Genomic DNA, 13,196 nt, shown 5'->3' with positions numbered 1-13,196 from the left:
TCCTTTTAGCACTGCACATCCCCTACTATGCCGGATGACATTAGAAAATAGCCCGCCACGGTTTACATGGGATTGTTGTATCGATTGCTCTGTTACTGGCTTCAGCTGCATTTTTTTTCTTCTTTCCTTTCCTCCTGGAGTATCATTTTGGAAAAAAACGCCTTCTGCTGCAGCGGGCCTCAAGAAACATCTCCGTGCAACCAGAGAGGGTGCTTTAATGAGATTAATTAGATCGCTTATGAGTGATGGTCCTCCACCAATTACCTGGGCCATAATACCATTTTCCTCCACCCAGGGTGTCGCGCTCCGCCGAGCGGTGCCAGCACGAGGCTGCAGCAGGAGATGATTAATCATCTCATCACCATCCCAAGAGATAATGTGACAATAAAGACAAAAGCCTCTCGTCGGCTGCGGCTGTTTAAAGCCAAGACTTCCTTCCTAGGTGTTGACTCGAGAGTTCAATTAGACGATACAGGTCCGGCCTTTTATAGTACAAGCTTTCTGGTTGTTGAAACACAACACCGCAGAGGTCTGACTAAAGGTCCGCTCCTTTTCTGTAATGAGGTTCTCTAGTTCACATTCCTCCAGACGACAGAACATCAGAGCTGCCGTCCCCTTTTTTTTTTATTCCACTGCTGGAAGAGCGCAGCAGGGGAGGTTTCGGGCCTCCCTCGCGTCTATTTCCTCTTCCTTGCTGAAGGGCAGCGAGGGTCACAGGCACAGAGGGTTCACAGTGGAGAGTATGGCAGCCAGGAATCAAACCACAGCAGGATTCAGCCACGGATTGGAGAGCCAACGGCTGCACGCGGCGCTCTGTGCAGGCTTTTATTGGCCCTTCTCCATCACACCTGTCACACAAGATTGGGTTTGTAGAAGCGCTTCCTTCAGCTTGAAAAGGCCAAAGTAGATTATGAGGGCAGGCGAGGTTGAAATGGAATAACCAGTGGAATGGCGCCAAATATAACGCCTTGCTGTCTGAATGCAAATCATGATTGAATTATGAATGATTTGTATAGTTTACTGTCAGTTCCTGCCTGGTCGGAGCAGCACACGTTTTCATGTCACAGACCCCTAAAAGGACATACTGTCAGCAGCACAACCTACAGGGGAATGGTGCTGAGAGTGAAACCTACAATTACATTTTTATACATAATATAACGTCTTTAATTGAGTAAATTCCTATATGGAATTGAGTCATAACGATGTTAATCTATTTCTCAATTTTCTTTGGACCCCCCATGAGCCCTGCCGAGGCCCCTGGAGGTTCAGTGGCCTACATTGTGACACACTGGGGGTGTAAGTCTGATGTTAACATGAGGCGTTGCATTGATATCCAAATGTTTCTTGATACTTGAGCGCACAAATAGGATTTTTTGTTTTATTATATTATAATATTTTACTATTTTCAGCTCTATATACATTAATATTAAAGCACTATTATATTGCTCTTGTATTAACTGTCTTTAACTTTGATATTCACCACTGCACTTCCTTTGACTTCTGTTTGCTTTGGATTTTCTTCAGGTGGCGCTATTTTTCTTCTCTCCCTCCTCTGTCTTTCTCATGTCACTATACTCCGTGCCTTTTCGAGCTATAAGTCATTATTTCCGCTACATGTTTGCCCCGGCTAATTTTGGCCATGTGACGTTCACTGTATGCCGTGTTGCTATGGAACATGTTGAAATATGTCTGCAGCAGTGGCGCGGAGGCAAAGATGTTGATTGCACTTGATGGAGAAAAAAAAAAAAAAAGAAAGAAGAAAAGTGAGTTGGGTTTTGCTGTGATGTTGACTTGAAAAAAGAAAAAAAACAGGAGGGGTGTGTTAGACAGAGAGCAAACAGGCAGACCTCTGCAGCCGTCTGTCGGTGCTCCAGTCTATCTTTATTACTGTCATCACCTGCAGAGGTAATGTTTTTCCTCTGGGCTGATAGGTTGTCCAATGCAAACAGTGTCACGCGGATGCATAACCGCTCTTTACCCAGCAGACCCTCTGGGAAGAACATGAGACGTCTTCATCTGGGCGCTGCCTCATTATGGCTCCATCTGACAAACACACACACACTTCCTCCCTCTTCCAATATACACTTCTCCTCTGCCAAACACACACGCTTTATTTGTGTAACGTGCAGAAACACACTTGGCTACACTTTTCTCTCCGCCTTCCTTCTTCAATCACTTTTCTTCTGCACACACACACACGTGCAAACACACACACCTTTTGGGTGTAATAAAACAGCAGATCAGAGTCATTGGCTGCTGACAGGGACTGACACTGAAACCTGCTGTTGTTGGAAGGCTGCCTGGGAGATGTTCATTACTCACAAAGCTTGTCGGTTTGGACAGGAGAGGAACAACGGTCTTATTAAGTGGAGACCTGGAGCAGCCGTAGGGGAAATACACATACACCCACGCTCGCACCCACATGGGCTCTGAGAAAGTTTGAGGCTGTGGCTTCCACCGAGCGCTTCCATTGGCCGGGAGAAGTTGGGCCTGCCAGAAAAATTAGAAACTTTCCAGCGATGGCAGGAATGTGCTGAGTTGGGGAGTTTGACAAACAGACAAATCGTGACATGACAACATCTGCGACATTGTCGACGGAGCCTCGGCCTCCGAGGGGGGAAGTGAAATTCTGCTGCGGAGGAATGTGACGGCCTCATTTTCACAGGAGCCTGCTGGTATTGATTGGAGTTTCTGATGTCTGTCTGGCTCATTGTATAACTCTCACAAGAACAGATTCAATATTCCCGACATCGCTGAACCTGAAGCCTTGTTTCCATAGTAACTCTGCTCTCCGTCTCTCTAAACATAGCCCTCCTGACTGACTTTAGCTCTGTTCAGATCATCAAGCACAGCTGAAGAGGAGGTAGATGCGTGGACGTGGACAATGATGTTCCTGACTTGAGGCAATGAAACGATTTGCGAGCTTGTCAGAACAACCAACGTCTTGGTGTATTTACAGTCCGAACCGTGGTTAAAGCACCGGCAGAACAGAAGGAGACACATGCAACATGATGAAAATAGGTTTTTATTTCACTCAGGAGAATGCATCTATCATCCAGGGGTGGAAGATTCGCAAGGTGCTACTTGTTGTCATTGAGGACACTTGGTTGTGCTTTCTGGCGTAGAGTTTTAATCGCAAATCCCCCCCTGGTTCATCTCTCACCTGCTACTTTCCACCAAGTTTGCAAAATCTTAAAATAGCAGCATCTTTCTAAACAACCTGCTCCATTTCAGCCTCGAGCAAAAAAGGGGGCCGTCATAAATCAAAACTACCGCACTCGTGACGGTTCGGGGACGAGAGAGGAGCTGGCTGAATTTGCATTTGATGTAGTCGTCAGTGTTTTCTTTCCTTTTTTTCTTTCTTTTTTTCTTATTTCAGGTAAATCTCCACTGTTACAGCATCTCCCTGCAGCGGGGTCCAGCAGGGCGCCGCTGAGTGATATCATCGGAAAGTGAGGAAGAAGAAGCAGAGGCGACTCCAAAAAGAAAAGCTGGCCTTTCATCCTAATCTGTCACAGTGAATGGCATTTGCGGTATACCGTAATGTGAAGCTTGTCTTTGAAAAAATCATGATGCATCTTGGTCCAAACTGTCAGAAATCATGTCACCAATTTGATTCAGGAGATTTTACACCTATACAACCCTTACTAAACCTGTGTGTCGTCTCATTTCCTGATGAAGAACCTACTGATGTCTGACGCAACCTTGGAGGCAGCGGCACTCTTCCTCATCCGGCTCCGTTCTTTGGCTTGCTGAGCCGTCCTCTGTGGAGAAAAATGGAACATGATGTAAGAGGTTAAATCTGCAGTCGGCGCAGAAGGGAAAAAAAAAAGTGAGATCAATATATCGAGCATCTTTAGATTAAAGTGTCTGAGCGGTGGCATAAACAGCGAAGAGGATCCCCTTATCAGAACGCCCAGTTCTCCACATCAGTTTATATACGTCAATGGAGGAAGCATCTCCGTCCAAACTGACACCCACTCTGACAAAAATGCTCTCCGGCGTGACAATAAAGCACATTTATGGTTACAATAAAAGCTGTATTTTATTTTGAAACCTCTGCGGCTCAAATCAGTTCTGTTTTTAAGAAGTGAATTGCCAGTGATTATGAAAAATTGGCCTAAGATGCCCACAGAGGAAAATGTTCCCAAGACAGATTTATAGTATTTTGCCACAAACGCTATATATCAATATGTCATACAACCACATCATGTGATGTTATTACAGAGAATATCTATATAGCTTTGTGAGCGATGGTATGACTTTTGATCTATGTGTTTGACCATGTATCACATTACTGCCATCGCACATGATCCTCAACATGAGTGATGAGTTTTTCTTTTCATACGTGGATAAAGGAGAGGTCCATCCACAGTGCACCTTAAATGTTAGATAAATTGCTTTTGCCCCTTAAGCCCTTGGGGGTTGTTATGGGTGCAGCGGTGCGGGTTGTTCACGTACGGCTTTGTGGCAGACGGTGCAGAGCGTCTGCAGGTTGTCCAGAGAGCACTGTCCTCCTCCGCTGTAGACCGGCCGGATGTGGTCCACCTGCCAGAAATCCCCTTCGACCGGAGCGCGGATCATTTCATTCAGCTAGAAAACACACAGAGTGGAGCAGTGAGCGTCTCGGTACACCGACTACCCTTGGATGGTTCCATAAAGCGCTCCAAATTGCCCAAAACAAGCTGTGATTGCACGGCCTTCCCAAACCATCCATCTATGCTGGAGTTAATTTTTGTTGAACTGATGTTATTTCTTCAGTAGAGCTCAGTGTTTCTGAGCTCTATAGTGACCCAAATTGTTATTTTACAGCACACCAATGCACACACACACACACAAAATCATTCATATCAAACAAATCTCTGCACCGCAGGGGCACTTCTGCAGTGTGCTCCACAATAACAAAAAGATAAAAATAAATGAGACAGCAAAGCACATAAGTGTCAGAAATCTACAGCAGTAAATAATGAAAACAAAACGCAGGATGCCTCTGATAAAGGTTTAAATGCTGAGATTAATGTAAGCCCATGTGACTGTGAGGAGGATAAGACCAGTTGATGAAAATAATAATTGCACCAAATCGATGACAGTGAACTTTAGCTCTCTATTATCCATCACACCCAACAGATGCCTCAGGTGCAGCCTTATAAATCACCAAAATGCTTATGGCCTACATAATGGGCAGCTGTAGGGAAACTTAATCAGTGACTAGTTGTGAGTGTGTGACAGACAAAGGCACAGAAATGAGGTTAAATAAACCACAGGGAATAACGATTTACAACAGGATGCATGCTCCTATGTTCACATTTTTGTCAATTTGTGACAAAACGTTTCTTGATTTTCCTTCGTTACTGCCGATCGGACAAAAATGTCACAATCATTAAGTTGGTCCACAAATTTCTTTTTGAAAGAAACCTACCAACACTGAACTAATGTTAGCATGCTGAACTAATGGGCCGCATACTGTGCAGTCGTTTATAAAATGAAAGAATATTGTGAAAAGTACAAGACGACTTTCTTTTGGACTTTGAGGCGAACAACTGTTCATGCTAACGCTGGCGTTGGAGCGATAGCAAAGCTCTTTTCATGCAGCTTCTTTATGTTTTCAACAAAAGTCTCTGCCACAGCTTCCCAATGGTTTTAATATGGAGCATACCTACCTGGTTAATGTCACTTATTCAGTGAAGTCACACAGAAGATACATATGAATGAAAGGAGATGAGATGGAAGTCGAAGCTGTGACACAAAATAGCCGACCTTGCTAGGACCTTGTTTTTTTTCTTTTCTGTTTCTTTGCATATAAACCTCAAGGTCCATGAGAACGGGGAGGAAACACTGTGAACAAAAGTGACCTGGAAATTGAATTACCGCAATCTTTTATTTTGAAAAACTGAAAAGACACAATGAGGAGGGAGAGGCAGAAATTGAAAAAAAAAAAAAGGACAAAGAAAGAAAGAAAGAAAGAAAGAAAGAAAGAAAGAAAGAAAGAAAGAAAGAAACGCAGACTGACGGACAGAATACAGAGGAAGAAAGTGGAAGAGCAAATGATGATTGAGAGAATTAGAAACAGAGAGAGCGGAGCCTGATGGGAGGAGTTCAGGGCCAAAAATCCATTTTCCTGCTTTGAGTGCTCCTCTGCCGACATTAAGGCAGCGAGCTGGAATTGATCCCAACAGATTTAAAGACCAGGCATGCTCACAGGGGCAGAGTTCACATCCCTACACACACACACGCACACACGCACACACGCACGCACGCACACACGCACACACACACACTTGCACATTTCAGTCGATTCATCCTGCTTTTGTGCAGAAACCCATGAATCTTGCTGCACCAGACCCACTGATACACACTTAGACAAACTTCTGCTTGCAGGCACCTGAAGGCCAATACAACCCAAAATACCAATACATGCACGGTACACACACACAGAAAGGGACCCCAAGGTACATATAAAGACCAGTACACACACACACAGACACACACAGACACACACAGACACACACACACCAGAACCCCCAGCATGAACCAAAGAATGAGCCTATAATCTTGAGGCTCCTCCACCGCTGCGGCGTCTTATCATGTGGCTGAGTTTGTTTCCTCTAAAGCTCGGTGCATCGATTGGTGCTGATGCTGCTGCCGGCGGCACTGGGAAGGAAGGTGGTGTGTGTTATGTGTGTGTGTGTGTGTCTGTGTGTGTGTGTTTAAGGTGAGGGAGGGGGGGCTGGCTTTGCAGGATAACAGCCAACCAAATCAAACAGGCTTACTGGTCGAGGCCTGGCACTGGGAGAAAAAATCAATGGGCCCAGCAATCCATTTACTGGGAGCTGGCCCCTTGGAGTGCAGATCAACCTGTGTGTGTATGTGTGTGTGTGTGTGTGTGTGTGTGTGAGAAACAGTGTGTGTGCGCATGTGTGCGTGGGTGGGTGGGATGCAGAGCACAGGGCACTTTTATTTTTGCACTTGCACAAACACAAAGACAAAAAAGGCTTCCCTTGTCAGTTATTTAGCTCCCATCAGGAGACTGGTGGAGTGTCTTTATATCGCAGCGCGTTTTAAATGTGTTGATCCGATAAAGCGCTCCTTACACTGTTACAGTACATACGTCATTATTGTTCATATCAATGCAACAACGTGCAAGGAAAAACTCTTCTGTTGCTGTGACTTTGGCTTCGTTTAACTTTATATTGAGTTTACTCCAGTGGTTTTCCTGCTGAGGGGTCGTGACCTTTCCAAAGATTGAAATAAATCTGAGGGATCATCAGATGATTAATCATGGGGGGAAAAAACACCAAGTTTTGCAGCTTAGACGTGTTTAACCTTTTCTCTGATCTCTTCATTTGAAATCTTTGGGTCTCTGACAGTTATTAAAGAAAGAAGAAATCATCAAAGAAGTGGAAAGAGAAAATGTATTTTATATTTATGTTCTTAATGTAATGCTTTAAAGAGGTAGAGATTTTTTATTCTATTTTTTTTCGAAAAGAGATCTAATATTGTTGTGTAGTCTGCTTGTTGTGCGCAGCCTTCTACAAACACCATCTCCCACAAGGCCTTGATGTTTACAGGCAGCTCGAGAGGTGAGTTCAAGAGCAAATGGAGGTTTAGTTTGTTGTGGAGACGGCAGAGATCACAGCTGGAGCGCCGTAAAAAAAAATACCTCCAGAGGAGAGCGAGGGCTGGTCAGCTTTATGGTTATGGATAAAACCAAGTTCCCATCATGTAAACACCTTTGCCACTGCGCTTGTTTCTCAGAGCAACAACCTTGTATATGCGTTGTATTTGTTGATTTTAAAGGATTTTGGAAGAAAAGTAAAGTGCTGGATGTGAAATTAGTGTTTTAATATAGGTTATAAAGTATATAAAGATTAAATATTGGCTTCCCTCACCTGTTTGAGTGACAGCTGGGCCAGCCAGGTGTTCTCCAGCATCTCTTTGCGTTGGGAAGGCGGAGCGTCATGGACCTTCAGGTACAGGTCGTGGGCGTGGAGGCCGCAGAGCTGACAGATCCCCTGCTCCACCTCCAGCACCCGCGAGCGCATGTACGTCTGACTGGAGCGCAACTGGAACTCCTCCTGGCACCTACGGGTGGAAAAAAAAAAAAAAACATGGCAACATCTGGACTGAATTTACAACCTTTTTAAATTTTAACATGAAAAATAAATCATCTTCTGTTCACAAACAAAGGTGTGTTTTTTCCTACTGGACTGCAGATACCACTGTGTTTGTGCTGCTTTCAGAAGAGTCATGTGTTAAATTTTGATAACATCCAGCCAAAGAGAAGTGAAGTGCATCACCTTGACTGAATGACCTGCAGTCGGCTCTTGAAAGCCACTTCAGGAAATTGAATTTCCACCCTAAATAGGTAGCAAGACTAAAGGCACACATGGACACAACACGTTTTTTCGAGTTGTAAGAATTTAGCAGACAGTCTTATTCAGACCGAGCGAAGAAAGGTGCAGGGTCTCGCTCAAGGATAGAAAGAAAAATTCAGACAATGAACCTACAATATTTCTCCACTTAGTGCTAAAAGAGTCTTTATGTTGGTGTTAAAAAGCAGAGATGAGGAAGTGAGGATGACAGGAAAGGATTAAGTAATGAGCCATTCTTACTATTAGAGTCTGATTATGTCTGCTAACAACAAACGGCATCATTTCAACAAAGCAAACCAAGGTGGCGTCATCGTTGTACTGTTGTCTTTTTCCGTTTGTTTGGTGCAAACTCCCTCGGAGCTTCGACTGTAATTGAATTTTCTTGGTGCCAGATGGGCGGGCTTTGGGCGCGGAGGAGAACAGTGAGTCGTGGAAAGTTTAATAAATCACATTCACAAACTATTCCAAAGTAAATTTAACATGCTCTTCTGTGATTTACATTTCAGTTTGAGGCTGTGTTGAGTTGAGTTACATGCATCTGCCGTTTGATTCACACTCACACAATTCGCCCTCTAACTGGATGTTTTTTGCATCACCTGTGGCTGCAGAACCGCGTGTCCCAGGCCCCGCCGGTGGCAGAGCAGGCCTGCTGGCAGGACAGACACAGAGGGACGCCCTCGCTGTCCACGGCCTGCAGGTAACCGGACTGTCCTGGCGGCTGCTCCTCCGCTGTCTTACAGGACTCCTTGTCCTCCTTGTCCCGGCTGCAGAGACAGAAAATAGAGTGACCACATTTAGAAACTGGATAAGGAGTTGAGTTTCTTATCGGTCTCATCTTCACCTTCAAGCTTAACCTCAGAGAGACCACCACTGTTTTATCAGTGAGTCGATAACGTACATTGCATGTAAAGATCTAATGTGAGAGTTGCAGTTCCAGCTGGTTTAAGCAGAGTGAGTGTGAGGTGCAGCACTGTGAGGATCTGTCGAATTATATACAATAATACAATCATCTCCTCTGTGTCCTCATTGTGCAGGTATCTGATTCTGGAGCAGCACAATTCAGATCTGCCACTACAACACCCACTAGTATCATCATCATTATTATTATTACAATTATTATTATCATCATTTTTATTGATGTTTTGGTCAGGCAAATACAAATAACTGTTACATTATTACAGTTACATGAATAAGAAAAAACAAAACAAATTGTGTGCTTTTTCAGCATCTGATCAGTCTGAATCTGAGTAAAGGAGCTACTGAGTTGCATGATGGGAAGTGTAAGACACAGAGTTTTTTGCGATGGGCCCGTACTGGGGATGAAATGTCAGGAACGTCTCAGGATGAGGTGAAATAACTTTCACTTCTCTGAATCATGTAAATCATCACAGCAGAGTGGAGTTAATGCAGAAAAGTAGAAGCCACCGGAAAGAGTTAGCGCAGGACAAAAGTGGTTCTCTTCAAGGGTCACAACATCGATTTCACACAAAGGTCGTTTCACTTGTCATGGAAACTACAATTCAGCCTCTGCGAGCTGCGAACAGTTTGTAAAATGTCGTCTGTGGCTCTGGAGAGTGAGAGGAAATAACGGTAATGATCAGGACCTTCTAGAGTCGACTCTACCACTTGGAGCAGTCGATGAAAAATCTGTTCCAGACTGGACGGGTGCAAGTGAAGATACTGCTGTGTTGCATGATGGGGGATTTCATACTTTCATACGTTTGGTTGAATACTATGCAATAGTAATGCAATAAATATCTGACACTTTTCTCTTTCAAGTCCCCTCACTTCACAAAACTGCAGCAGTAACCCTTTAAAGAGAGCTGAAATCAAGCTAACAGGTAAACACAAGAGGCTTTGTTGGATTTGCATTGACAGTAAACAACATCAAACAACAGAATTTAAAAGAGAGGCAGATCAGAAACAATATTAGAAATATACTGTATAATAAAAAATACTGGTGAATCTGTGAGGATTAGAAAAGCCTCACACCAGACAGGTGTGGTACATAAAACGCTGTTAAATACATGTATTCTATGAGCACATGATGAGGTTTTTGAGACCTTTGTGCAGTGAATTCTCAAAGAGCAGCTACCTTGACCTGTTTGACAGACCTCAATCTGCAGGGAAACATCCAGATTCAATGTAAACCTCGGCTCTTTCAACCTCAGCAGAACAGCAAACACTGTTCAATATCCATTTGTCCCAAAAGAAAAAAAAAAACCTGTGCTTGCTTTGTGGGCTGCAGATGCAGAGTTGAGAGACCTACAGTGCTGTGAAATGTGTGTATGTACAGTACAGTGGAAGGGGATCCAGAACATTTCTAATATGTGTATGTGTGTGTGTTTCTGTGTGTGTGTGTGTGTGTCCGCCCTTTTGGCAGAGGACAGCGAGTTTGGGCACTTGCCATGTTGTCCCAGCAGGGTGCTAGGGCGACGATGGAGGGGGACAGATGGACTAAATTCTCTTTCCCCGTGGTTTACAATTCAGACAGACAGAGAGAGGAACAAAGAGCCAAGGAGACAGAGAGCGCTACAGAGGGAGATTTAATCATTGAAATGGAGAAGAAAAACCCTCTAAAAAAAGGAACCTTGCCGCTTCAAAGTTGAGAAGATACCAAAAAAACTGGAAGTACCAAGAGACAAACGCTGTGCCAGCATCGTCTTGTGGATGAAAGAGAGACGGAAATAGAGTTTTTACTGGTGTGCCCAAACTGAGACTGGTTAAAACATGGCACTTGGAAAAAAAAAAAAAAAAAAAAACTAATCCAGAAATACTTGGTTTGCTAGTGACTGCTAGAAAACTACGACTGTGCCTCAAATATACAGTACGACTGACAATTTGTTAAAATTAATAATTGCATATACTTTACATGACGCGTCACAGTCATTCAGATTCATATATGCACAAAGCAGCTGAGCGTGTTGGCAGCTCTGCATCGCAGCATGAGGTAACTCTCTGAAAACTCACACTTCAAACCCCAGAAATCACGCAACATGCCTTCAGCAAACGGCACACAGCCGGCTAATGTTTACCACTGCAGCTCATCTCTGAAGCTTCATACCAAAGGAAACCAAAGGCACTGGAGGGGTGGGTGGGGGGGTGGGGGAGGGTGGGGTCTTACGCTGGGCAAGTCCACCTGTCAGTCGATGCGGTGCTCGCTCACTGTTGGTCAGGAGTCTGTTTTGCTACATTTTGCGTTAGCGCCTCTTGTGGACTCTCGGTTTGAGCGTTAGCAATAATAAACCTGTAAGAGAAGGTGTTTATGCTTCACTGAGTGAGAAATGTGTTACTTTAACCAGTATCAATACTTTAACCTTGAGTGAGCACTTCAATCACATAAATCCAGACTTTTTGGTTTAAAAAAAGAGATTTTGGTGAACATCGTGTTGTTGTGTGTGTGTCTTGAGCTTTAGAGATGTGAACAGGCAGAAAAACAATATAGACACATGTTATAATGTCAGAGAAACAGAAAAGGTTTTTCATTTTGAAGTTAAAGCTTTAATGTAGATTATAAAACATTTTTTTCATGTTGAGCTGTTAGTTTTTTTTCTAATTAGGGGCTTTATCCTTAGAAGGCGGCCTTCACAGAGCGATTGTGTTGAGGTTGCTCCACCCTGAACTCTCCCAGAGATGGGAGATGGGCATCAATACGGTTGTAAAGCTACGACTACTGGGGTTCGGTTCCCATCACCACTCACTCATGTGTCCGTCATTCACCAGGCGACGCAGAACGCCTTCTCAGACCATCCTATCCCATGAACCGTTGCACACCAGTGCCATAATATGCCAGTCTCCACAAATAAGTGTGTGTATTTGTTGCAGGTTTCCATGGTGATGCCACCCCCTCCCCTTCCCTTCCCTGAGCTGAGCTGGCTGTTACATCTCACCCGGTAGATTGTATTATGGTCTATATTTACTGTACTAACACACTGAGTGGGCCTCCACTGCAAGGCGCATGCAGGTCTCCATGGCGACAGCTGAGGAAAAGGAAAATGAAAATACACTGAATCCCTGAAAGAGTAAAAAGCCTTCATGCGCCGTCGTACGGAAACCTCGTCTTTAAAAAGAGCATAAATACAACTTATTAGTATATGGACGACACGGCCAAGAGATGGAGGAGGATTTAAATCTAAATGGGTGTAAAATACAGATCAGTTGTGTTGAACCTTGAGTGCAGAGGATTTTTAAAGAGCCGTGTGTTTGCCCTCTTCACCCACCTCTCTGCAGCGGGCGGTGTTAATGAAGAGGCAGACCTCCTCTTTGTGAAGAAGTTCTCCTTGGTGACCATCCGCACGCTGCCTCCCTCCTGCTGGACTTTGCTCAGCGAGGCCTCGGCCACTTCGTCTCTGCTCAGGTATCTGTGAAAAAAAAGGGCTGTGAGTGAGAGCGAGCGGAGTGGACGGTTGGTTTTGTGGATGTTATATAACCTGAGAGCCTGATGAAGAGAGCTGATTCACAGGTTGAGCATGGGGGAGCAGTTGCGAGGAGATGGATCCATAAACTTTCTCTTGATAGCGTTAACGCCGGCCGGGGCAAGATGGGGAATTTAATGTTGCTCGGGACTGTTGGTAATCTTTCTGGGACTCACTCGCATCCATATAACACACACCAACACTCACAGGACTGCCAAAACTCCACAAACACCCTCGGTGCGGAGCCAGATGCACTTTTATATTTTTTCTTGGCACCGATCTGTGTTTAAATGCAAAAAAAAAAAAAAAAAAAAAAAAAAATCCTCCTTTCATTGCTTATTTTCTGTTCTGTTTGTGTGCTTATATTCTGTTTGTCCTCTTCCCCTGCTGAATCCCATTACTATTGCTG

The 13,196-nt window shown here is 44.2% G+C and overlaps 1 protein-coding gene across 1 annotated transcript in view; it reads right to left on the bottom strand.

Annotated features, from left to right (window-relative positions):
* Nucleotides 1-3,067: 3,067 nt before the first annotated feature.
* Nucleotides 3,068-13,196, bottom strand: part of zranb3 (zinc finger, RAN-binding domain containing 3) — a 72,724-nt gene continuing 62,595 nt past the window's right edge. Inside the window, exons 18-22 of the mRNA XM_083992097.1 lie at nucleotides 12,593-12,733; nucleotides 8,969-9,136; nucleotides 7,890-8,082; nucleotides 4,462-4,593; nucleotides 3,068-3,764 (exon numbers count right to left, since the gene is read on the bottom strand). Of these exons, the coding sequence (XP_083848223.1) occupies nucleotides 3,666-3,764; nucleotides 4,462-4,593; nucleotides 7,890-8,082; nucleotides 8,969-9,136; nucleotides 12,593-12,733 (733 nt within the window). The 3' untranslated portion in view covers nucleotides 3,068-3,665. The remainder of the gene's footprint in view (nucleotides 3,765-4,461; nucleotides 4,594-7,889; nucleotides 8,083-8,968; nucleotides 9,137-12,592; nucleotides 12,734-13,196) is intronic.

Source organism: Trachurus trachurus, assembly GCF_905171665.1.
Source record: "Trachurus trachurus genome assembly, chromosome: 2".
NCBI classification, from domain to species: Eukaryota; Metazoa; Chordata; class Actinopteri; order Carangiformes; family Carangidae; genus Trachurus; species Trachurus trachurus.
The sequence above is the reverse complement of the archived record's forward strand: the minus strand, read 5'-3'. Positions and strand labels throughout refer to the sequence as shown.